The 25,082-nt window shown below is 54.8% G+C and overlaps 2 protein-coding genes across 5 annotated transcripts in view; both read left to right on the forward strand.

Moving 5' to 3' along the window:
• CLTCL1 (clathrin heavy chain like 1) overlaps positions 1–2,559 on the forward strand; it is a 37,423-nt gene extending 34,864 nt beyond the window's left edge. For both annotated transcript variants that reach the window (XM_087768497.1, XM_087768498.1), the window contains 2 exons: positions 130–205; positions 1,242–2,559. In XM_087768497.1, the coding sequence (XP_087624623.1) occupies positions 130–205; positions 1,242–1,357 (192 nt within the window). In that variant the 3' untranslated portion in view covers positions 1,358–2,559. The remainder of the gene's footprint in view (positions 1–129; positions 206–1,241) is intronic.
• Positions 2,560–9,305: 6,746 nt separating this feature from the next.
• Positions 9,306–25,037, forward strand: SLC25A1 (solute carrier family 25 member 1). Of its 3 annotated transcripts, XM_087768438.1 has the most exons (9): positions 9,306–9,462; positions 20,954–21,061; positions 21,230–21,329; positions 21,560–21,698; positions 22,197–22,281; positions 22,446–22,550; positions 22,964–23,079; positions 23,418–23,491; positions 23,636–25,037. In XM_087768438.1, the coding sequence occupies exons 1-9, from the start codon at positions 9,372–9,374 to the stop codon at positions 23,748–23,750; spliced, it is 933 nt and encodes a 310-aa protein (XP_087624564.1). In that variant the 5' UTR covers positions 9,306–9,371; the 3' UTR covers positions 23,751–25,037. The 3 variants fall into 3 exon arrangements, with proteins under 3 accessions (XP_087624564.1, XP_087624565.1, XP_087624566.1); XM_087768439.1 differs by lacking the exon at positions 23,418–23,491; XM_087768440.1 differs by lacking the exon at positions 21,230–21,329 and having other exon boundaries at positions 9,445–9,462.
• The last annotated feature ends 45 nt before the right edge of the window (positions 25,038–25,082 follow it).

Here is a 25,082-nt window from a genome sequence, read left to right on the forward strand (position 1 = left end):
TTTTGTAGTCTCCAACTTGGACTAATAAAAGGAACACTTCATAGCTAAGGTACCAGGCATGAAAAGCCTCACACAATGGTGCAATTCCTAGACAAGGCCTTCATACATCTCCTGTTCGCTTCAATGTAGGTGGATAAACTTGATGCTTCTGAAAGCCTAAGAAAAGAAGAGGAACAAGTAACTGAACCCACTCCAATAGTATTTGGTAGGTGAAAGACTTGGTTTTAATTGATTACCTACTGTCACTCTGGTCTCTCTTTGTGGAGGTAACTTAAATGACTGCCTCCAGTCAAAGTAAACTGGTTTCAACTAGATAGTAAAATGGTTGTCTCTGCTAGATGAACCGTATAAGTTGTTGAAATGACATCTCTCTCTTACAGTACTTCTACTCTTCAGCTAAAGTATTGCTCCTCTTACGTGGCTCAAAACTCTAGCTTAGGAATAGTCTTTCAGTATGGTAACAGGACAGGGACTACCAAGGTGTGCACAGCCCCAGGAATAACTTAAAGAGCATGCAAATTCCTCCTGTTATTCCTGTCTAAGAGGAATGTGTCTGCCTTCTCCTCTTCCAAGTAGAAAGGCAGACTGGCTTTCTAGCTCACCCATTTTAAGACGCATGCAGCCAAAAAAACATGGCTGTCCTCAAGTGTGCTGCTATTTTAGAAGCCCTTCTGAAGAGGCATTCTGCTAAGAAGCACCTAGAAGTGGCTGGTAAGGGAAGGATGTGACTGGTTCACTGTCTGATGTAAATGTTAACCTGAATTTAACGTATGCATGAGGCACGTGTGCTCCTAGAGATGAAGACAAATCTGTCAAGGTATGTTCGGGCCTTTTGCAGCGCTCTCCAGACTGAGACCTAACAGACCTAACTATTTGCTTGAATTGCTTTACTTTTCAGTTCCAACTATGCATGAGTTAAATAGTATCAGTTTGTTTGGCTTTCAGTATGGTCTCTTCAAAACAAGCCAGGTTTATCATGCCCTGAAGATCAATTGATACTCATCTTCCCTCTGAGTCCTGCCTTGCTTTTGTAGTTTTCTGGTAGCAAGAGCAGATGGGCTAGGTGCCCACTCTGTGTGGTGCATGTTGAGTAATAGTGTGACTTGCTCGTGTATGCTTGCACAGTGGCTGATTTTTAGCTAAAGCCTCATAATCCTGTCCCATAGTACAGCTGGCATTAGGGAAGCTTGGGTTCTTGAACTAACTTTGTGTTTTTTTTTTTTTTCCTCATGCTTTTCTAGGCCAGCAGTTGATGTTAACAGCAGGCCCCAGTGCAGTACCTCCCCAGGCAAACTTCCCATATGGATACACAGCACCAGGATTCACCCAGCCGCCTGTTTATGGTTTCAATATGTAACTAGCTCTCTGACAGACCTTCACTGTCTCTGTTCTCTTCCTTCCCGCCCCTTTTTAACTTCTCCAAGAAGTGTACAATGGTCGTAAAGGCACAGATGACATTCTGTTGGCTGAACACACTTGCTGCCTGGCTCAGTGAGGAGACTTCAACGGGATTACTGTTATTTATTGATTATTGTCCGGTTACATTTCAACCTCTGAAAGGCAGCTTTTGTTAATGACATTGTGAGACTCTTGTCTGAAGTTAAGGCACTATTTCACTAACTCATAGCAATAACTGCTTGAAGCCAGGGGGAAGAGAGCATATTTTTTTTCTTTTGCAAAGCCCATTGAAGGCAGCTGGGAAATTGCCTGGCACCAAGTTGTTAAAGCTTTAGCTGAAGCTACTGAAGTAGCAGGGTTGTTAACAATTCAGTGGAGCATCTCGTTAATAATGAATTGTTGAAAGCTTGTGTGCATCTGACTACCCCATTTTATTTGCGGTCTTATGTGCAAAAGAAAATGGGCTTTCTAATATTTGTGCTCTGAATGTTTAGAGGAATATTGGGAAAGCTTTTCTGGACAATAATGCTGTTGGGGTTCAATGCTGTTGGAGTCTGTTCTATATTTTCTGGAGTAGATCTGAGACTTGAAGAAAATAAATCTCATGCCAGAGAGCAAACACTTCCCAGATCCTTTTTGTTTAACAAGAAGAGAGCATGTTACTTGTTGACATTAAATGGTACTGAAGAAAACCTCGGCTGTGTGTGGCAAGCGAACATAGGAGGGAGCATGGGCTGCCAAAGCACTAGAGATGCAAGAGCACAGTGTCAGGGTTGGGGAGGGGGACACACTGCTAAAAGGTCGAGGTGGTAGGGAGGGCCGTAATCCTGACTTTTTATTTGCACCTTTAACTGATTCTGGCATTGGCTTCCTGCCACACCATGTTCTCATCCTGTCCGGTGGGCAGAGTCAGCACCACCTGAGTTAACAGGGTGCAGTGACTCAGTTCTGCTATGCTGCAGCAGTATCAGCGGCGTGTCCATCACCCACCTCTTTCTTCGAGAATGCCAACAGGGATGTATTATTACTTTGTGCCACTCTTCAAATACATGTATCATTAACGTTTTATGTACTTAGATAACAATGTATAATTTATGGTTATGAATCTTGTGCTAATCTTGAATATTATAAAAGTCCAACTATAAATGTAAAACTGCAGTATCCACTGTGTGGTTCTAGTCTTGATATCTTTGGGGTGGGGACCGGTTAGTAGTAATACACTACCACTAATAGCATCAGGTTTCTTAATCTGACAATAAGGATGCCAGGCAAGAAAAAGGGAAACCTGTGCTAAAGCACCTAATGTAGATGGCTTAGCAGTTAGCTTAGAAGGGAGCTGGGTCTCTTCATTGGACGCATCAGCACACTGTCACGTGTGGAGGTCATGCTGCAGGAGGCAGTCACGTGCTTAGATGACTTCATTCACAGGAGTGGAAAAGCTTCAGTCCTGTGCTGAGGGAGACGGTGCCGGTAGTCTTATCCACTAAAATACATTAATGTAGCAGCAGTAGTGGTAAGCTATACCTTTTCATACTGAATTCCACTTGAACAGGGCAAAACATCTTCAAATGCCAACCAGTCGAGACTGCCAGGGTTGTGAAATCAGTAACAGCAGACTATGCTTTGGCACAACCGTAACTAGTACATTGTCTCCCTTGGTCACTGCGCTGTGATAGCAATGGCAGAGAGATGGGGTGTCCACATTCCGGATACAGGCCAGAGTGCTCCAAGTGTTGATGTAACGTACTAACCTCAGTTTTGTACTGATCAGCACTCAACAGCTCAGCTTGAAATACTGAGCAGCTAATGAGGTCAAGCAAATCTGCACTCTGTCCAGATTTATTCCTAGCAGGAATTAGCCAGGTAGCATGCTATTTGCTGGCCAAATGGTACTTATATTTTGTAACTAGTTCCTTGTTGGTCAAATGGAATTTGGGTGAGGCAGCTGGAACTCAAGAGCAGCTCTAGGATTAGTATGACTTGTAGGAGTTTCCTTCCCCTCAACTTGAAAATTCAATGTGACTTCATAGCAACAATTAGAAGCTGATGGTGGAATACAGTAAACTGCTAGATTAAATACTAGAACAGCTCATGACCTGTTGAGAATTGAGCTAGCCTGGGGATCCTTAATAGTGGCAGTCTAGAAATCTAATTACTGGAATGACTGAGTTCTCAAGCAAAGCTGCCAGCTCTGAGTAGTCTGGCTTTACTTGCTCTCCTGGTATCTTAAGCTCTTGCTAAGTATAATGGCTTTTGTAGATTTTGTGATCTTCCATTCTAAAATGCATCTGGAAATACATGCTCCTTGCCATTACAGTGCAGCTGTACCTAAAATGTGGAACAAACTCTTGCATCCTAGAGCACTTCACTGTTTCTTTAACAGTTAAGTCATTCTCAGCAGGAAATAACAATTCTTTTAGCGGGTTAAGTGGAGGACTTAATCCAGTTTATGAAACTGTAGTGTCCATCCAAGTTTTTGAAAACTTGGATAAAATTGTTTTGCAGAAAGCCTCCTTTAAAACTAAGTTTCTCACTAATTCCTGCCACTTCAGTGAGATGGGGCTAGTGCTATCATGTAAAATGATCTGTTTATGCAGAACACACTGCAGAGCGTAGCATCGGGAGACTTAACTTCTGGGCTTATGATACTGTCAAATAGTAACTTGCTTGAACCCATGTACAAGGTTCTACTGACTTATGCTTTTCCTGTGAGAAACAGTGTGGATTTCCTTCTGTAACAGCTCTTGCTATTTGTCAGACCTTAGGGGGATTTTGCCTAGTCTGGCGAACTTTGGGCAACTACAGATCTGGCATCAGAGATGACAAGCAATTCACAAGCATTGCTGTGCAGCTGCTTTAATGTCTTGTGAGCTAGGTGGAAACTGATCTCTTCCCAAATGACTGCAAGGACATGTGCTGCTGGTGACATAAAATTCTGACCTGTGTTCAGCTGCTCACTCTGTGCTAGCACTTGAGCTCCTTACACTATCCCTCACATCTTTCAAGGTTACTGGTTTCTTTTGGTACAAACACCAAGAGAAAGGAGAAGGGAGGAAGAATGTCTAACAAAGCTGCTGCTAGAAGTAGAATTCTGATGGAGGCTGCTGCTGTCTGCTCTGTTGGGGCAGATGAGCCAGCCCGATAAACTCGGGAGGAATTAAACTCGGGAGGAATGCATCGCTGGGGTAAGTTCTGTTTCTTATTGGCTACGTAATGTGGGGTTTTTTGCAGGACTTCTATTTTCCTTCCACTCTTTTTAGGGCTTTATAATTAAATGGTAGCATAGCAGAAGAAAATGCTCCTAAGCCGTTTTGCTCCTTAAAAAATAAAAATTATAGGCAGATGGAGCCTATTCGAGTTAGTACAAATTATGGGAATGACACAGGAAAGACAGTAGTAACTGTAAGGTCCAAAACTTAATTTTGACTTAATAGCTTCTTTTTTTAGCAACTGCCATGCTGAGAGCTGGCACTTACAGGATGCCGTGGATCCCTTAACAAGGCTGCATAGAACAAGGAGGAACTTTTTTTCCCTAGCAAAACCAGCAACAGTTACTCAGAAGCATAAAAGATTGCTTCTGGTTTTTGAACTCTAAAACTGACAAATCCTTTGTCTCATGTCCACTTAGATGAGCATGGATAACTTTTGTACTTGGGCACATATGATAACCTTGGACAAAGCTGACTGTTCAACTGCTGGATAGTTAATGTTTATGCTTCAATGTGTGACGTTTTAATTGGCAGGCTAGAACTTGGCCACTGAGAAACTCCTAGTGTGATTAAACCAGCATGACAGTGGATCCAATTTGTACTGAAAAAAACTGAGGCTAGAAATCTTGCAAATCTTGGAACAAGTAGGGCTACATTTACCAGGTTCCTGGAACAAGCAGTTTAGAAAGTGTGTGTACTACCTTGTGACAGGGCATATTTCTCATCTGTAGAACTTCTTTCAGTCTTTCCGAGTCCTTCCTGATCTGCTGTAAATGGTTTGGCTAGTCGCTTGTTTCCAAGCTGACTGTATTTCTTTTTTTGCTTTACAGAGTACCCCAAGACTGCTTCCATCTCATTTGTTCCCACAAAGTAAAATTAGGGCATCTTGAATTTGTGATAAAATGTCATGGAACATAAGGCTGGAAAATAACGACACCAGAGTGCTTTGTGACACTGGTGTGTAATTAGGTTGTGGTTTGCTGAGGGAATTAACACTTGCTATGGCAACCTGCAGGTGCACCCGTCCAGCTTAATGGATCCGGAGTCTTTTTATTCTGCTACATCTTTTACTTCAGCAAGCATTCAGCCTTCAACGAGTTTGTTGCTGGTACCGCTTTCTTGTTTTACAACACTATGTGTTTTCTGTGGTCATCTTTCCAAAGGTAATGACGGATCCTGACTCATGTTTTACTAATAAAATGCTGCAAAATTGTTAGCATCGGCATGTGGTTCAGTCTAGATCTTCCAGTCAGGAGCCTTTGAGATCTTTCAGTAAGGTAGCAAAATCCATGCATTTTCTTCCAAGCTAAAATAGGCTATAATGTTGCTAGCTTTTAAGCATTAAGGTGCTATAAATTTGAAAAATAGTCAGTGAAGGTTAAGTCCTGTCTTGCTTTTATGCGTCAATTTTAAAATTCCGAGTCAGATCCTGCATTTATTCAGTCATGCATTCTCCTGCGTGTTCAGTGACTCAAGGAGAATTTTTTTTTTCTGTCTGCTGTGGTTTTAATCAAGACTTTAAAATATCTTCATCTAAAAAAATCTATATTTCTCCTTTTTCCCCTAGTGGTTATGAAAGGAAGGAATTACAAAGTCATCTGGTATGTTCTTTTCCACAGCGATGAGGTCTCTCATATGATGCAGAGCACAAATTCCCAAAGTGTTGGGTATCCAGCTGGGAAGCTAGGAGTAGATTCGGGTGGGAAGGGGTGGTTAGTGAGTCTTCAAATTGCTTTCCTTTTGGAAGATACATTTTTGTTTTCAGTTAGAGGGGGGGGAAATTGCCTCATTTAGGGTAAACTGCTAACAGGGTTTGACAGCTGAAGTAGTTTCTTTCAGTAGCGTATCATGCTGTGAGGGAAGGGTGACCGTGGTCTGGTAGCAGAATGATAACCTGTAAATGCTGCATGCAGTACATGGATATCAGTCGTCTTCTGAGATGAGTCAGGCCCCTTCAAATGTTAATGTAACAGGGACTTCTGCTGGGCTCTTGAGAGGCTCGCTTTTGGTAATCACAGTGAACAATCTTGAGTATCAACAGGAGCTCTTTTTGCATGTCTGCTCAAGTAGGAATCATGTAAGTTGTTTTGGAATAGCATCGTCTTTCTTACAGTCACAATAGCTCCTGCTGCACACACTTGAAAGCTGGGGAAGTGTTGACTCAAATCTTCAATATGATCACTTCTCCTTGAAGCCCGTTATGCACAGGATTTGTTACGCATAAAGGAATCATTTGTTCTTGTCAGGGAACCCAAGAGGAAATTAGTTTTTCTTATTTTACCATAAAACCCCAAGTGATATGGATTAATAATGCATAGAAAGGTTTGTAGTAGCTGATGAGTTGTAACAATTCAGATAATACAGCTGTTCAGTGAAATGAAGAGATTCTCTGATTCAAGGGCATAAAATAGGAAGTTATCTGCCCTATATTGACCACATACCGTCTCTGAAATGATGGTGTGCTGCTGGGTGCATCAAGCTGTGCCAATTTAAAAAAATATTTTGGTGCAGGTCAGGGGAGGGGTAAGTTGGAACTAATGAGGTACGGTCACTGTTTATGCGCTTTCTAGGATCCAGAAAGCTCTGTCTGCAATTGGTGTTTGTGTTTAAAAAAAAAAAAAAAAATCATGGAAGTTGCTTTCATCTTCAGTAGTTATTTTTTTTATTATTATTTTTTTTATTCTGATTATTAGGGCCTGGAGGGATGCCATGAGGTGTACAGGCTGCAGTAGCACCTGACTATGTATTTAACAATTCTCGTATCTTTCAATGGCAGTAGAAACAAGCACCAGCCACCAAGCAGCTATGCAAAGGGGTTCAGATTGTCAGAGGGTTGTTTCCGTGAAAATTCCTGAAGTGAGAGCAGTAAGATGGAGGACTCGATATCCTGTCTGTAACAGCAGCTGCTCTTTTATGCTTTGACCACCCGTTTCCTAGGAGATGCTCTTGACCGTGCAAGTCCGGGCAAGTCTTTACTTCCATGTAAATCACTTACGGGACTTAAAATGCACCTTTTGCGGCCTCTGGTATTTCAGGGGTTGCTTATCTTCCTTAGACACTTTTCTCCTTCAGGCTTTCTGCTGACAAGTGGTGTTAGCAGCTTCTTGGAGGTCAATTTGAGATGGCTTGCAATCTGCATGTGATTAAATATGAATAATCCTTTCCCTGTTCAGCAAAGTAAGCACTGTTGTGAATCCCATTGAGGCTGATGAGAATTAAGCGTGTGGCGTAGTATTTTCTTAGACAGGATGAGATTGTGCACAAGGCCTTTCTGACTTGATTCAGGGAGCCCGTGTTCGTTGTGAAGTTAATCATGGCCTCACAGCAGCGGGTATATGTGTCTACGAGCATACATGAACGTTATGGTAATTTGATAGAAAGGTAGTGAGGAGTTGCAGATCAATCAGAAATCCAAATGCATTTCCATTTGTTTGCCATCTTTGAAAGGATTTACCTTATTTTTGCCATTCCAGTACTGCTAACTGGAGCCCTGAGTAGCTGCTCTGCATCTGGGACTGGGACTGTGAATATTCGTTCCTTCTGTGGATTTTCCCTTCGTGTGTTATTTTTTTCCCCTTACTTCCTAGTGCTGGAGGTGGGTGGCCTTAGACTTGACACGGGACCACCTCAATGGACTTGCCTCTGTGACTGTCTTAACTCTGGTCTGAAACCACGTGTAGTTCTGGCACCGTCCAGGAATGAGCTCTGCCATGCAAGTACATGTTTGTTTGCTTTTAATCCTGGCAGAATAAAGGTGCTTCAGTTTCCCAAATAGTCTTTCTGCAGTCGGTTTAGCCACGAAGCCGCAGCTGCATCACTGCAGAGTTCACTTTCAGCCGGCATCCAGCTGCCTGGTCGCCGAGTCTTGTTAAGCAGAGAGCATGGATAGCAAGTCTGGACAGGAGCGTGCTCTACCCGTGGCCGGGGGAGATTTCTTACACAAAACGTTCCCTCTTTGGAAGAGGGTGGCTGCTCCAGGTGTAAGGGAGAACGCAGCTCCTGAGTCCAGCTCCAGTGTTCCCTGCTTTCTGTGAAATCACAGACGGAAAGGGAGACAGTGTTGTTTCTTGCCCCAGCACTCCCGTAAATACAGCTTTCAGGCATGAATTAGTGAAGGGCTGTCTTCCTCTATCTGCAGGTGAAGCAAAAAAAAAAGTAGCGGTGCAACTTGCAGTCTTGTATTTGGTTTCTCTTGTGCTTGCTACGTCAGGTGTTCACGTGCCGTTCCTGCCCTGGGAGTTTTCCTTGTCTCCCTCCCTCCCTGACTGCGTCACGTGATTCAAGCAAAGGGCACGAGAGGAGCAAACCCACCCATCTGAAGTGCACGGGGACCAGTAGAGGCCAAATCTACGGCGAGCGTGCTGTTGTGCAGATCTTACTGACTGTTTCTTAGGGTGCTTTCTACAGCTCGTCGTGGCCGGGGGGGCCGGGGCCGTCCCGCTTGCCGAGCGGGTGCTCGCCGCTGTTGGGAGGGGAGGCGGCAGGGTGCCTGGGGCTGGCGGGGCTGGCGTCTCTTCGCTGCACCCACGCCGACGGCGCCTTCCGCACGTTTCTGGGAGCGGGGCAACCATTTTCGCACTCGGCGACGCCCGCCCGCCCGCCGGGCCGCGCCTCCGCCGCAGCGGCCGAGCCGCGGGATGCCGCCCCGCCCCGCCCCGCGGCGTGAGGATGTGACGCCGCCGGGGCCGCCCCTCCGCGGCCGCCGCCCTGAAATACGGCCCCGGCCGCCGCCGGGCAGCGCAGCAGCCGCGGCGCAGCGCGGCCATGCCCGCCCCCGCCGCGCCCCGCCGCCTGGCCGCCGCCGCCCCCGCCGGCAAGGCCAAGCTCACCCACCCCGGCAAGGCCATCCTGGCAGGTAAGCGCCCCCCCCGGGCCGCGGAGCTGCGCCCCGAGCCGGGGCGCCCGGCCGCCGCTGCCAGCGCGGGCATCCGCGCTGGGCGGGGGTTGCCGTGTCCCGCCCCGGGGGAGGCAGCGCGCTCCCCGCAGGTGCCCCGTCCCCGCCGCCCTGGCACTGCCGCCCAGCCCGCCGGGATCGCCCGCTGCCCCTGCCGCCCGGGGGTCCTCCCGCCGTGCCAGCCCGGAGCCGCTCCGTAAAGCGCCCCTCTCCCGCCGCATCCCGGCGGCCCGCGGCGAGCCGGGGTTTCCCGTTGGCAGCAGCAGCAGAGCTCCGGTAGATGGATCCCGAGCTCGGGCGCCAGCTCTCGGGGCTGCCGCTGCTGCCGGCGGGGGTCGCAGCGTCGCTGGAGGCTGTTGCTGCAACCTGTGGCCTTGCTGGGAAGGCGGTGGCGTTCCCGCTACGGTAGCGCGGAGTTAACGCAGGGCTTGCGGCGGTCGTGTTGTTTAGCAGGGCAGATTGTCACGTTAGCGGGAGGGAGCTGAACCGAGGGAAGAGGCAGCGGCAGGGGACCTCCGTATGCGCCCCCTGAAGATGTTAAGGGAGAAAGCTGAGGCGGCAGCGCTCAGGTCGTTCCTGTTCCGGCTGTCTTGCACGCTGCTTTGATGCAGCTCCTCTTACGGCTTCTTGGTCCCTCCTTTGTGTCTCAGTATCAATCCCCGTGGATCAGGGCGTGTTTTCCCATCCAGTTCTGACTGTTTCCATGGGATCTAAATAGGCTCCAAGTGCAGCAGTAACTGCAGAGTTAACACGCTTCCTCTTGCTTGTGGCTGGTTTGAGCTTTGAGCTGAATGGAGTCCAAGACAGTCGCAGGCTTGTTAAACTCCTCTGTAGCCATTCCTTAACTCCCTGGATTCTCCTGCCACTCGCAGGACAATTCCCAGAGCGGAGATTAGCGTCTTTGCCTTTGAAATGAGCCACGGCAGCCTTGATGCAATTGGCATGTTTAGAGCTTTTGTGTTTTCCAGTTAATTCCCCCTCCTGCAATTGTGCCTTTGTTCGTCTGGCCCACTGTATGCTCCCCTCCGAGGGCAGAGCTCCAGCGGGACCCGGGCGGAGCGAGGGTCTGTCTACCTGCCTGCCGGCTGGGCACGGGGAGCCAAGCCCTTGCTGCTCCAGCTCTGCCCGCCAGCGCTGGCCCCTGCCTCGGTGGTCGGCCTCCCATCACGCAGCTCTGGAGCACTGCTGGAGACAGCAGCGCTGCGGGAAATGGATGCAAGCGCTGGAGCATGCAAAGGGTCACGAGGCCTCCCAGTGTCATGTCCCCTAGAGGGGTCTGTGCTATCACCCGGGCTGACCGGCCAAAGAGCTGGGGCGTGAGGGGGAGGCAGCTGCAGCCCAACAAGAGGGTGCCTTCTCATTCAAATGAGACCTTTGGTGAGGCCAGGCTCCTCCAGAGCTCTGTATTTCTCAGGGGTCTCAAGACACCCTCTCAACGTGGGTTGTGAGTTCAGGCCTCTTCTTAGCCCCTTTTATTTAGAGGCCTTTTAAATAGGATTTAATCCAAGCTTAGGATGGGAAAGGTAGGCAGTTTTCTCCCTATCCAGCCTTCTCAGTCTTTCTCAACTCGCTGCCCATGTACGATGCATCAGGTTGTCGCTGCCTGGGCCAGCGTACCAGAAGACTTTCATAGCCCTTGCATAAGTCCGTAATCGGGGATCATCAGCTGTAGATGGCTTATCGGCATACTCTGAAAGAGGCGGCAGCAGGCTTCCCCTGCTCTCCCCTGCCAGGAAAGTTGCCGTGGGTGTGCCTGGAAGCTGTTCTGGTGTAAAGGAAGGGACGTGGTGCTTGTGGCCTCTGCCAGGTGTCAGGCTGGGCAACATAGCACAAAGCTGCACATGCCCCCGCTTGGATGAGCCCTCCTGGGTCCACGTGAGGCTGCAGAGGTGGAAGAAGGACCCTATAGAGATGCTAGTCTTCTCCTTGCATGCAGCAAATCAGAGTAATTGGTTAATGGGCAGAAGTCCAGCCAAGCCTCTGTGGCATCTAATTGTATTAGAGAACCACATAGATGGGAGAAGGCTGCTGTTAACTCCCTGCGTCCTGGTCTGCTCAGCCCTCCAGCCCCTTGCTGGGGACATGGAGTGCCATTTGTGGCCATCTCTGCTGACTTTAAGGGGTTTGCTCTCAGGGTTTCTCATCTGACATCTGTCTGCACAACAGGGGTGTGTGCTCCAAAGCTCAGCCTTCTGGAGAGCTGGAGGTATTCAAGATGGACCATTCCTCCTGTGCTGTGCTTCATCTGCCTTGTACTGGTGGAGTTAAATAAGGAGCCGTCATCCTGCCCTGGATGCATATCTGTTCCCAGACCCTGTGTGTAATTGAGATCCTCTGCCAGGGAGGCACAGCTCCCTCGCGCTGCCCAGACCTGAGCAGGCTGGGGCTGGCTCTTCTGAAGAGATGCAAGTGAAGCTCTGGCTGCCAAGAGCTCTTCTCCTTCAGTCGTCGCAACAGACAAATGCAAAGTTAAACATTAATTTGCTAATGGGCTCTCGTTTGTCCAAGCAGTTGTTGTGAGCCAGGGCAGCACTTCGCCTTGCTGTGACCACACAGGCTGTGCCGATGCTGTGTCCCCGTGTGTGGCCTGAGCACGTGAAGGCAGCTTGGCCGTCCTGGCCCGTTGGGTGGGTGTCGCTGCCAGCACTTGGTCTTGGGGGTGCTGCGTGCAGACTGGGCTTCCAGAGAGGGCACAGCTGGGTGGGTGTGGGTCCCTGCTGCTGTTCGACCCCTACACCCTCTTTGTAAGGGGAAGAGCCCCCCAGGCTCTGAACTGATGGTACAAAGTGGGTTTGGGGGGGTCTGGTACTGGGTCAAAAGTGACATGGCTGTAGGACAGTAAGGTTTGGCATAACGTGGCTTGGCTTAAACTTGGTTAAAAGACTGGTAAATATGCAGGCTTTATGCTGAAATGGATATTATCTGTGTCTTTCTAACTCGTCTGCTGGCTCAATTACCTGTTGTAAAGCTGGCATAATTTTTTTGTGAGCTTATGAGCTAGTTTGAGGGCCAGCTCGTGTCTCTTCTGCTCGGTAATAGCCTGTTAGCAGGCAGACCTGGGAGTCCAGCCGTGTCTCCAGCCTCTCCACAGCCAGCTTTCCATTTCTGTGCCATGGTTTCCAAACAGACCCCTTAGCCCCCCGGTCTCCTGTCCCTCCCGCCAGCCTCCTGCAGGGACAGGTGCTGCTGGTCCACTGTGCAGCTCCCAGCATGGGGCCATGCTGCGGTGGCCAAGCGGGGAGCTCAAAATAAAGGCAGTATGTGGTGAGGCAGGAGCGCTGACTGCAGAGGTGGTCACCCCTGTGTTTCCCCGGTGGGCTTCTTGCTGGGTTTTCAGGCACCACAGGGCTGTTAGGTCAGCTCGAGCCAGCCTGCAATGGACTTTAGAGCCCAGCACAAACGGTTCTCACTATTTTGCAGGCAAGCCCTTACTCCCCTGCCCTCCTCCTGAGAACTTTGCTCCTGGTTAGCAGTGGCCGCTTGATGAAAGGCTTTGCCTGCCCTGCCCAGAGTTAAGTACAGTCTTACTCTGTTTTTAGCCAGCTTTGAAGCCTGGGGTCTGCTCCGTCCCATGGAGAAGCTCCCAGCTGCCTTGCTTATGGTGCCTCTGCTCACCCGGGGGCTGGTGCACAGTTGCTGATTCCTGCCTACACCTAATCCTGTCTGGTCAGGGAGGCAGGGCGCCTGGTTGCTGTCCTACGTGGTGCTTGATTCAGAAAGAGCTCGCAATGGTCGTGGCTGTTGTTCTGACGTTTGCTGCAAACGTTGAGTACCGCTGGGAAATAGCAGCGACACGCACTGAGGTCCCAGGAGAAGCGTGGGCAGGAGGGAGAGGGACTCTGCAGGGAGAAAGAGAAGGGCCTGCAGGGCAGGGCATGAAGCACTGGTTTAGCAGGGAGCCCAGGATCACATGAGAAACAAAGCAGTAATTGAGCTTCGGTTTGCTCTTCTTTGTTAATCTCTTGATATGATCTTGCTTAGGAAATGCTGTACCTACAGAGGAAAGGAGTCAGGGACTGGGTGTGAAAGCTGCGACTTGCTTCTTGCAGAGTAGGACTCCTTTCCCAAAAGTCCCAAGTCCACGTGGGCTTCCAGGGCCATTGCCCTCCTGGGAGGGTGGGAGGGAGGTTGTGCTGCTGGGAATGGCCACGGTCTGGCATGCTCCCTGGCTTTTAGATGGATCCCTGGTGCTCACAGCAGAGTAGGGGATGCTCCCGCCTTGACGCTGAGCAGGGGGAGCCGGGTGGTGGGCTGAACACGGCCGTGGGGGAGGATTGGTGAGCGTGGAGGGAACCAGTCTTGCCAGGTCTGCTGGCCCTTGGTGCATCACGCCTGGTTGTGGTTGCCCCTGGGGTTGCCTCTTCTGGCTGTCACCTGTTTGGGGAGTGGGGCAAAAGGAGCACACTGGCCATGAGTGTGTCCTTGCCTACTGTGAGCCTTTGTGGACTGCAGCTGCTGTGGAAACCTAGAGGAGCCCTAGGGCTTCTGGTGGGACGAGGCTGTCAGTCCCAGGACTGGGAAACCACATTGGGGTGCCCAGCTTCTTTGAGCTGCATGAATTCTGTGTGAGCTGGGGTTAACCCCGAGCTTTGAAATGTGAGTTTCTGAGGTTTTCACATGCCTGATGCTCTGCTTGATATTCTGCAGGCAACCATTTTCTCTGGGTTGACGTAAATGATTGGAAGGAGCCATCCATCTTCTTGGAGGCGATGAGCACCGTGAGCTGACAGCTCAGGGATGTTGCAGCGTCTCTCATCTCTGACGGCCTTGTGCGATGCATGCCAATGCAGCCTCCCTGCTCCTGCAGGGGCGGTGGTGGCCCTGTGCTTGTGCCCTGAGGTCTCAGGTCACCTCCTGACAGCAGGGGTTGATTTTTTGCCATCTCTTCTCTCTCCCTGTGCTCCAGTGCCTGGTACAGCAGTCGTTCCACTGTGCTGGTGGCCAGGGGACCGGAGCCTGTCCCCGGGGAAGCCTCAGTCCCAGCAGTGGCTCCTTCATCCAGCTACAGGACTGTGCTGGGGAAGGTGTCTGGCAGCCCTGGGCTCTGACATTGGCTCCCTGTTGCCCGTCTTCAGAAAGATTTTGGGCTGCTTAAAGAGTAGGTATCTGAAGTGGGATGATGGGTTGGCTGGGAGCCAGCTCACGGCGGCGGAGCAGGGGCCTCGAGGTGCGCAGGGCAGTGGGGAGAAGGTGAGTTGAGCCAGGATGGGGGACTTGACAGTCCCTGAAGGTGGAGTTAGCACCGACAGCAGATGATGCTGTGCCTGCGAGCAAAGGGAAATGGCTTTTGCCATCATACTCCCAGCCAAGAAGTTTAAAATATCATAATGATTTTTGCAATATTGGCCTATCGAGAAGTAAATGCAAAGAGGAGATGAATGAGCAGGTTGTGAAAGGATGTCCTGTTGAAACAGGACGGTTCCAGTAAGACTAGGGACAAATTACTTCATCCCATCTACAGCATTATCTACAGTGCTGTTTGCACGGGGCTGTTTACCCACCGGTGGCATGGGGTACAGAGAGGCACATATCATGTTTGTCGTTCTGTGTATCCCCAGTGGGGGATCAGACTTTTGCCAGCCTGGCCATAGCGTGTTCCCGTGACGAAAGCAGCTACGTGTGTATTTACCAATGGACGCACTGAACCCCCGTGTCCCCCGCCGGCCTTGCCCCTATCAGATAGGAGACCTTCCAGGGCCCCTGGCCCCAGCGCAGCCGATGGATGCTCTCAGAGAAGGGCCGGCCTGTCGCAGGACTTGTTTTTTCCTTTCTAACCAAAATGTGGGTAATCCTCTGGTAATCTGGTCTGGGGAAGCGGCTGTGCCATGCGTACAGCCCTCCCCGATCTCAGCGCTGTGTAAGACCTTTCCCTGCGGAGCAGCCCTATGTTGGTTTTCCCCAAGGATGAGGCTGCGGATGGGTGGTGAAGGGCTGTGCGTGGCAGGAGGAGGTGCCCAGGTGAGGGCTGTGGTGCCAGCCCTGCCGAAAGCCGGCTCTCCGTCTCCAGCGAGGCGCCTGCCTGCTCCTTGAGCCAGGCTCTGCCCCCAGCCTGTTTCACAAGATGGCCTGTGGTGGGATGGTGCGGGGAGGGTGGAGCCCGTTAAACCCGTTTCACCACTGCAGGCATGGTAGGTTTTCTCCACTACCGCCTTTAGCTGGGTTATGTTAATGGCGTGGCTCAAGAGCAGAGCGGTTGGCTGTCAAGAGAGGGTTGATCCCTAGGGAGCAGGCAGGGAGAGAGGTCTGTGCTGCAGAGAACTGTGATGCGCTGGAGGTGGGCATTTCTGCCTCCCCGATTTGTAGCACCCTGCTGCTCTTTGATTATTTTCATTTATTCTTTTTTTATCCCACAGCTCTGAAGGCTACCTTGGCTAACAGGGGAGGGCACCAAGTCCCCTCATGAGGCTAGAAACTGTAAGCAGGGCATCCAGGAGGCAGGCAGGATTGCCTGCTGTGCCCACAGCGTGTGGTCTGTGTCACGAGTCTCGGCTGCTCAGCTCACCCCGTACACCTGCACCTTCTGCAATGGGGCCGGGTGCCCTGTGAACGGGGGGAAATGTGAGGGTCAGCTTTTGCTGGCGCTCCGGAGAGGAGCTGGAAGCCTGTTTGTGCCTTCCCACTGCCCTGAGCCGTGCAGCTGGCAGGAGGGGCAAGCTTCAGGCATGGGTCCTGTGAGAGCTCTGCTGCTTTGCTTCCAGGCCGTTAGGAATAATTTCCTCTGTCCTGAAAGGATCCTGCCAAATCTGAAGTTAAAAGGAAGTTTTTGTATGGAAATGAGGTGCTTGTGTATCTGCATGTGAAATTACCCTTAAAATGGAGAGGCTGACGTTGCTCTCCAGGTGCTCACTTCTCATCAGAGCTGCGCAGAGACCTGCTGCTCTGTCCACAGGAGCAGGATGCTTTTGCAGAGGGCTGGTGCCACCTCCTGCCCCTCTGCGGCTCCCGAGCAGGGCAGCGGGTGCTCGCTGGGGCACTTGCCTCCGGGTAAGGGTTTGCAGGGAGTGGCAGTGCCAGCCCCGGCTGCGCAGCCTTGGTTTGTGTCAGGCCCCAGGGCTCTGCTTGTCTTCCCCATCGTGGCTGCATCCTCCTGCCCTCGGTACCCACCCTGTCCTGGGTGCTGGAGCTGGGGTCTCCGGGCCGGGCCAGCCGGGAGGTGGCTGGTGGTTTCCCCAAAAGCTGCTCACTAACAGGGCTTGAGGTCATTAGCTAAACCTGTGTGCGCCAGTGCCATCGTGTGCTGTGTGAGCGTCACAGGGGCAGCACCCTCCCGCTGTCCCCCCAAACTCTCCTCCCTGCTGACTCTCCCCAGCCGTGCCCAAGGGCTGTGGCCACGTCCTCGAATAACTCTACTGGCCCCTCCAAAAAGGAGAGCTAAACCTTTTCTGGGAAAACCATGCTAAGTGGCTGACAAACAGGTATTTTTCCCTTGTCTCCCTTCCTTGCTGGGCCTGCAGGGTCAGGATTGCTGGCAGCTGGGGCGCTTGCAGGCTTGCCACAGGCAGGGAGCTATTACTGATGCCCGGAGCGGGATCCCCCCGCTGGCGACACCTTCTCTGGGGCTGGGCAGAGCGACCTTCCCTGAAGGACGTCCTCTCTCCTCTGGCTCTGCTGCATCCAGCTAATAGCTGGGAGCCTTGGCTCGGCGTCCAGGCTGCCCTGCTTGGTCTTTCACCTCCTGAGTGCTCGCTGCCGGCTGTTCCTGCTGACTCCGCAGTGTTGCAAGAGCTGAAGCTGCTGGTTAAAGTCCGGGTAAACAGGTTGCAAAGCTCTGGTGGGGGAGAGGGGGTTGGAAGGAGTTGCTGCTCATGGGCAATGGGGTGATTTATTTGCATAGAATAAGATTTCTGCTGGAATAAAACAGCATGGGGAAAGGATGCTCGACAGCAGAGCTAGACCTCTGATGGGTCTCACTTCCAGGGAGGGAGGGGGCTGCAGGCGGATGGTTTATGCCACCCTGTCTCTCTGCAGGCAGAGGAAAACAGGAAAAAATTGCCCCAGGTCACAGAGTGCATCTGGAGTCCCTGCTGGGTGCCCCTTCCCATGCCATTTGGGGCCAGAGCAACATTGGGGGACAAGAAGGGGACCTAGCAGTGCAGGCAGCACATGGCCCCAAGCAGGGTGAGGGAGAAGATCCTCCTCTGGGTGCATTTCCCTGAACAGACCTGTTCCCCTGCCCTGCAATTCGTGTGTGTGCAGCCACCCGAGGAGTCTCAGAGCTGTGCAGTGGCAGGGCAGCCTTCGGGCCAGCTCCCCTCCCCTCATCTGTTCCCGGTGAGCGGTGACAGAGGCGATCAGGGCACCGGTGTCCAGCCATGCCCCTGCCACTCTGTGCAAGCCCTGGGGTGTCCCCTGCTGTAGCCAGGGCGATGTGTGTGCTGCTGTGTGCCAGGGAGACAGACGCTCTCGCAGTGGCTCTGGGATGGGGACACCTTTTGCATCCAGCTCCCTGGTTTGCCACGGGGAACCAGCGCAGCCACCCTGTTCCTCCTTCCTCGGCTTGGGTGGCCCTAATGCCACAGAGGCTGCCGGTTCCCAGGAGGGGCATGCTGTCCCTTTGCCGGGGCACTTTACAGGCTCTAGCATGCCTATGGATGTGGCTTTGCCAGCAGGATGGCAGGCAAAGCCTCCCTGCCTCCCCCACATGGACAAGCATCCTTAATCCTGGAGGCTGCCAAGGCCGTGGGCAGGTTGCAGGAGGTGCGGCATCCCTCCCCGTGCCGTTTGGTGTGGCTGTCCCTGGACTGGTGCTTGTCCTGGGTGTTTCCCTTCTGCCCAGCTCTGGAGGGTGCTGGGGCAGCAGCTGGTGCTGGGGAACTGAGTGGGAACATTCATGGCTCTTAAAATGTCCAGGACTGCAGCACAGGAGGCAGGAGGGAAGTGGCCTTGGCAGCACCTGGGGTGTTCGTGTGGCTGCAGTGGCAGCGGGGCTGGTGGCACAGTGGTGTGTAGCGGCGCAGAGAGGTGCCAGCTGGTCTTGGGCTTTTCGGGGACCACCCAGCTGAAGGACACTGCTCCCCATCTCACTGCTCACTGGGGACCTGCCAGCTGCCACCACAGGAGCTCTTTGGCTTTGCAGCAGAAATTACAGTGCTTGGCAAGCCCTGTGCCATGGGACTGGCGGTGTCTGCCACATCTGACGGACGTGCCAAGGATGGGGGAGGGTTGAGGGGCAGCAGGAGAGCTCTGGGGACCTTAGGGATGGTGGCTGTCCTCCCGTGGTGCCCTGGGTGAGAGCCAGCAGCTGGCCACAGCGGTGTGAGCTGGCCTCGCTGCAGCTGCCAGCAGCTTCCTCCCACGCTGCTGAAGCGCAGGGTGCCACGGAGGCGTAAAGGCCGGTGGTGGTCGCCCATCGCTGCCTCCCTGGAGGTGCCTGCCTGGCCGGGCTGAGCAGCTCCAGCCCCTCCTGGGAACGCAGCGGGAAACAAGGAGCCTTTGTGTGCTGTGGCAGAGCTGGGCTGGCCTCGCGCCCCATCCCCAGCACCCTGCGAGGCCGGGATGCTGCCAGGCTGGGCTGGCAGGTCCTGTCCTGGGGATGGGGGACCAGCACTCAGTGCCACCATGTCCCCATCCCTGCCATGCACGTGGGAGGAGGGGGATACTCTTGGAGCTCAGAGCTGGGCTTTCCTGTCATCCCGGGCTGGGCTGAGCCCTGGCATGGCTTCTTGGCTACCTCGGGGAGGACGAGTGCAGCCTGCTGCTTCTTGTGCCTGGGGGAAAAAAAAACAGGATAAGACTGTTTTAAGGTGGGTGCTGCCCAGCTGCTGGAGGGAGTGCAGCAAGGCTGCTTTCCTTTTCCTCCAGAAGAACACAGCTGAGAGAAGGCAGTGGTGCCCCAGGGGATGCCAGCCTGTCCGCCAGGACGTCCCCATGCTGGGTGAGCGGCTTTGCTGGTGGCACTCTGCGGGAGGGAGCTGGAGCAGCACCAGAGAGATTAAGGGTCTCTCTTGTAAATTTGGAGGCCATACAGAAGAAATAAGATTATATGAGAAACTTTTCTGGTCCAAGGAGCTGGGGCTGCCTGCTGCTGTCATGGGGAGCAGCCGTGGCCCGGCTCCCTGTCCCATGGGCCGTGGTGTCCCCTCTCAGGGTACTTTGGAGGGTGCTGATAAGCAGAGCTGTGCTCTGCTGCGTGGCACAGGGCCTGTGCTTGGCCGCAGAGCAGGATAACCCACCACTGCACCCAGCCCCTGCGCTGGCCCTTCTTGCGATGGCAGCGCATTCCCCCTGGGTGTCCCCGGGGCCGTGGCGGGGCCATGCCAGCGAGGCTGTGTGCCAGGGGTGGCTGCGGCGGGAGCTGCAGCGCTGCTGAGTCACGCTGAGAATGTGGCTGGGCTGGAGGGGCCGGCGGAGGCAGAATGGGAGACTTGTCCCCGGCTGGGAGCTGGCAGCCAACCTGACCCCACGCTGGGCCGTGTCCTGTGGGCTTGGCCTTGAGTCACCCTCCCCGGGCAAGGAGCCAGGAGGCCCTCGGGGGCTGCTCTGGTGGGTGCCCAGCCCCAGTGGCAGCATCCTGGGGCTCCCCAGCATTGCATGGTGCAGCACCCAGTCCAGACTTGTGCCCTGGCCTGGGCTGCAGCGGGGTTTGCCCCTGCGAGGCAGCCCAGCTCGGCCCCGCGCTTCCTCCTTGCACCGGCACAAAGAGCTCCAGCTGCTCGGCAGGACCTGGCTGCACTTTGACGCAAGGAAGCGAGCTGCGCGGTTGTTAGCTGGCCAGCCAGGGGTGAGCCCAGCTCCTGAGGAGCTCCAGCCCAGCTGGACTCGGCTCTGCTGCTCCGAGGCAGCTTGTGGTGGGACTGGCTGCAGGTACTACAAGCAAGCCAAGGGGAGCCCAACCACCCGAGTGCCGGCATCACTTGCTGCCGGGGTGTTGGCGTGTCCCCAGGCCGCAGCAGGAAAGGCTTCAGCCAGTGTAATCAGCGCCCAGCAGCTGCCGCTGCGTGAGCCCGGAGCGGCCAGACAGGCTTGATGATAATTGCGCTTCCACGCTGGCACGGCCGGATTTGCAAATGGGCTCCTGCCGGCACTGGGCGAGCAGTGCTGGGCCTCGTGCAGTGCCATGGGGCTCTGTCGGGTTTATAAATCCCCGTGCTGGCAGCTCGGCTGTGGGTGCAGGGCTCTGGGAGGGGAGAAGTGCCTTTGAGGGGGAAATGACACTGAATCAGCAGCCATGGGTGTGGTGTTTTGCCTGGTTTTCCCACCCCTTTGGCCAGTCCCCTTGCCAGCTCTTGCCATGGTCAGGTGGTGATGCCTGTGCAGGGTGCCAGGTTGGCGTGGGGCCCTGCTGCCGTGTGAAGTCCCCAGGGGTTTGGCGAGGACAGGGACACCACGTCCCAGCCCAGACCTGGCTGCCAGAGGTCTCGGGCTCAGCCATCGTGGAGCCGGCAGCAGCCACATGGCACTGGACAGGCACGGTGCTGCTCCCGGCCCCAGCATCCCCTCCTCACCTTCCCAGGTGGCCTGGCCGGAGGGATTGAGATCTGCATCACATTCCCCACTGAGTATGTGAAGACACAGCTGCAGCTGGACGAGAAGGCAAACCCTCCCCGCTACAAGGGCATTGGTGAGTGTGTGCCTGGTGCCCTGCCCCAACCCACCGGCTGGACTCGGAGGCTCCCAGGAGCCTGGCTGGAGCTGAGGGGGGAGCGGGGTTTGGTGGGGCAGGCGGTGGAGGCAGCGCAGTGGCCCCCGGCATGGCGGGTGACAGCAGTGCTGCTGTGCTCTGCCGCAGGGGACTGCGTGAAGCAGACCGTCCGTGACCATGGCATCCGGGGGCTGTACCGGGGGCTCAGCTCGCTGGTGTATGGCTCCATCCCCAAGGCTGCTGTCAGGTAGGCGTCCCCTATGGCACGGGGTGAGCGGAGGGGACCCCGAGTGGCAGCAAACAGGGGGGTGAGTTTGGCCTTGACATCCCCAGTGGCACTTTGCTGAAACCGGGTGCTTTCCCAGACTGGGAGGGCCCTCTCACAGGGTGTATGGTTGCTGCCAGGGACAGACTCAGACAGGGGGGTGTAGCCCCCCAGCCAGGCACCCAGGGGTTATCATGGCGGCTCCTCCACAGGTTCGGGATGTTCGAGTTCCTCAGCAACCAGATGAGAGATGAGCAAGGGCGGCTGGACAGCACGCGGGGCCTCATCTGTGGGCTGGGCGCCGGCGTGGCCGAGGCTGTGGTGGTGGTCTGCCCCATGGAGACCATAAAGGTGGGAGGCAGCTGCCAGCGTCCCCCTGCCCTGGCACCCCTCCCCAGGCCAGGTCAGGAGGGGGCAGGGGCCGGGGATGCCCAGCTTTTGGGGGGCAGGTCTCTGGGGAGCTGAGGGCTGCGTATGTTTGCTCAGACTGGTTTTGCAGGGGAGGAGCAGATGCTGGAAAGCCCCATGGAGAGGTCAGGCCCTGCAGCCGTGGCCCCTTCCCCACTCCGGGGAGGAGCCCCCCACCCAGGAGCTATCCTGTCACCCATTTTCGGGCTGTAAAATCTGTGCAGTCGCTTACAGAGGCAGTTTCCTGGGTTTTTCTCTGCAAAACACCACTGGTGATGGGTGCAGGCTTCCCCCGTGACCTCACCCGGCATTGCCTGGCCACGTGGGTCAGCTTTGGTCTCGGGACTGTCCCCAGAGCAAGGCAAGAGGTGGCCGGCAGCCCTTCGGGGCCATCGCATCCCCCCTCGCCTCGGCCTGGGCGAGCACATTGTCTCCCCACAGGTGAAGTTTATCCATGACCAGTGCTCCCCCAAGCCCAAATACCGTGGCTTCTTCCATGGCGTCCGGGAGATTGTTCGGGAACAGGGTGAGTCTCGGGGAAGTGATGTCCGGTCTCCCTCGAGTACCCCCACGCTGGGGAGATGGGGCGGGAGGTGGGGGACAGGTGCGGGCTGGGACCGGCTGCCTGGGGAGGTTTTTCTCTGCCTGGGTGAGGCTGGTGCTCCTCTCCAACGCCCTCTCTTGCTGCAGGACTAAAGGGGACCTACCAGGGCTTAACTGCGACCGTCCTCAAACAAGGATCGAACCAGGCCATCCGCTTCTTTGTCATGACCTCTCTCAAGAACTGGTACAAAGGTACGGTGCCCCCATCCCCCCAGGGCACCCTGGCTGTGCTGCTGGCTCCCTCAGCCCATCCTTGGGAGCCAGGCTTGGGCTTTCCACCAGCGCATCCTCCGCTTCTTGTGGCTCAGCCTCTCATGGTGGAGGAAGGTGAAAAGCAGGGCAAGGGGGCGCCAGACTGTGGGACTGAAGTGTCCCACCGCTAGAGCATCACTTCCACTTCCACCCTTAGCTCCCCAGTGCTGCATGGGCTCTGTGGGGCTGGTGCTGCTGGACAGTCCCCTCCAAATGCCCTGGGCCCCCCACTCAGCACGGCACCAGCCTTGACCACGAGCAGCCAGACCTGGGACCTTCCCTACAGGCTTCCTTGAGGATGTCATGCTTCATCCTCCACCACCATTCTGCCCTCAACCTCTCCTCCTTCCCAGGGGACAATCCCAACAAGGTCATCAACCCCTTCATCACGGGAGTGTTTGGAGCCCTTGCCGGAGCTGCAAGTGTCTTTGGCAACACCCCCTTGGATGTGGTGAAGACCAGGATGCAGGTACGGCTCCAGGGCATGGTGTGGGACCACTCTGCCTGCAGCAGGCTGGGGTCACCCACTGTTTGGGAGCTGTTTTCTGCAGCCCCCGTAGCAGGCGCCTGGTGCTGGCAAGGTTTGGGAGATGCCTGGGGATGCTGCCCCCTCACAGCTGGGCCGTGGGGGTGCTGGGAAGTGTTTGCAGAGGTGGGGATGTCCCTGCCGGGTTCGGTGGCCCACAGCAGCAAAGAGGGATCGGTTCCTCCTGGTGCGCCCCCAGCTCTCTGCCTCCCCCTGCCCTGAAATCCCCCCTGGATGCACCCCTGGCTCCGGCCTCTGACCCTGCTTTTCCCATCCTGCAGGGGCTGGAAGCACACAAGTACAAGAGTACCTGGGACTGCGCCTACCAGATCATGAAATACGAAGGGCCCCTGGCGTAAGCCCTGCGGTGGGGGTGGGCAAGGGGCGGCAGTGGGGTCAGCCCCAGTGGGAGGCACGGGGGTGGCCGGGGAGGGGGAGGATGGATGGGGAGAGGGATGCGAGTGCAGCCTGGCCCCATGACCCCCTCTATCCCTGGCAGGTTTTACAAGGGCACAGTGCCTCGCCTGGGCCGCGTTTGCCTCGACGTCGCCATCGTCTTCGTCATCTACGATGAGGTGGTCAAGTTCCTCAACAAGGTGTGGAAAACGGACTGAGGGGGCAGGCCGGGGCGGCCCCCGCCTCCCTCACCCCACGGGGCTGCAGCTGGAGAGCCATGACCAAGCCCACAGCTGCCCGTTGGCACTGCCCAGGGCCAAGTCTGCCCCACGCGCATGCCCTCCCCCCAAACCCGGCCACCTTTATGCTTAGGAACAGGCTCTGGAGTAGGTTAAATTATCAGTTGTGTGCTGAAAGGAGCAGGGAGGGAGCAGCATCCCAGCATCCAGACCCCCAGCATCCAGACCCCCAGCATCCCAGTTATGCTCGCCCCAATCCCCCGATGACACTTCCCCCTGGTCCTGCATCACCTGCAAGGTTATCCGGGGTGAGGTGTCCCCCGGGATGGTGGCCCGGCACCCCCGGGGCCTCCGGCAGGCAGGAGCTGCCGGCTGCCCAGGGGCCAGCACTTTTTGGGGTGCTGAGAGCCCCCCGGAGCCATGTGGGTGCAATGGCCAAGCTGTGCACCAGGCATTGTAGCTGGCAGAGGCCCTTGGGGCTGACACCGCCAGCTGGGAGCAATGCACTGAGTCTCACAGTGGCTCTGGGGGGGCCCACCAGCCCTGCACCCCCCAGGACGGGAGGTCAGTGGCCCGCCAGTGTGGACCCAGGCTCCCTCCTCCCTCCTTCCTGCCAGCACCGAGATGCCCCAGGGTGCATCATCCCAGCCCCTGGGTCCCGGCTCAGCCCCGGGCTGCTGAGGAGGCGCTGCCCAAAATTGTGCATACAGCCAGGCCTTTAGTTCTCCTTGCTGCGGGGCCATGATTGGGGCAAGCTGGGTGCCCCCATCACTTGCTGTTTACAGTCGAGATGCGTGCGCAAGCCAGGGCAGGGAGGTGCAGCCCTAGGCCGCAGACTTGGCCCCTCGGCCAGGGGTGCAAACCCCTTCTTCTGCCACATTCCCCCCATCTGCCCTTACCTTGCTGCAGCCCTGTAGGTAATCCTGTAGCTGTCAGAGCTTCACGCTGACCCACTAACACCCATGGCCGTGGGGCCAGAGCCCCGCCCTGTCCCGTGCCGGGCTCAGCCCCGCTGGATTTGTGCCAAAATTCCCATGAAGGAGCCGGGGGGTCGTGGGAGCCGGGACTCGCCCCGTCCCTCCCTCCTATGACCAGTGATGAACGCAGCCTTAACATGGGAGAGCGAAGAAGGAGAAGGAAAGCCCGCGTGCGGTTTACCTGAGGTTTTCTGCTCTGAAGCCAGCGAGGTTTGGGTTGGTGGTTTTTTTTTTTATTATTATTATTCTGTTTTACATTTGCAATTTGAATAAAATCAGTCTGGCTTTAGCAGCTGTGTTGGCATCTGGGCAGTGCTGAGCAGGCAGCAAGCGG

The sequence above is a fragment of the Nipponia nippon genome, unplaced genomic scaffold (genome assembly GCF_047370975.1).
Source record: "Nipponia nippon isolate SJK-2023a ecotype South Korea unplaced genomic scaffold, ASM4737097v1 scaffold_30, whole genome shotgun sequence".
NCBI classification, from domain to species: domain Eukaryota; kingdom Metazoa; phylum Chordata; class Aves; order Pelecaniformes; family Threskiornithidae; genus Nipponia; species Nipponia nippon.

What these genes read in the sequence shown, in the direction of transcription:
- SLC25A1 (XM_087768438.1), top strand. Translation starts at nt 9,372, where the DNA reads ATGCCCGCCCCCGCCGCGCCCCGCCGCCTGGCCGCCGCCGCCCCCGCC. An exon ending in CGGCAAGGCCATCCTGGCAG is followed by an intron (nt 9,463 to 20,953) that starts GTAAGCGCCCCC and finishes TCACCTTCCCAG; the next exon opens with GTGGCCTGGCCGGAGGGATT. An exon ending in TCCCCGCTACAAGGGCATTG is followed by an intron (nt 21,062 to 21,229) that starts GTGAGTGTGTGC and finishes GCTCTGCCGCAG; the next exon opens with GGGACTGCGTGAAGCAGACC.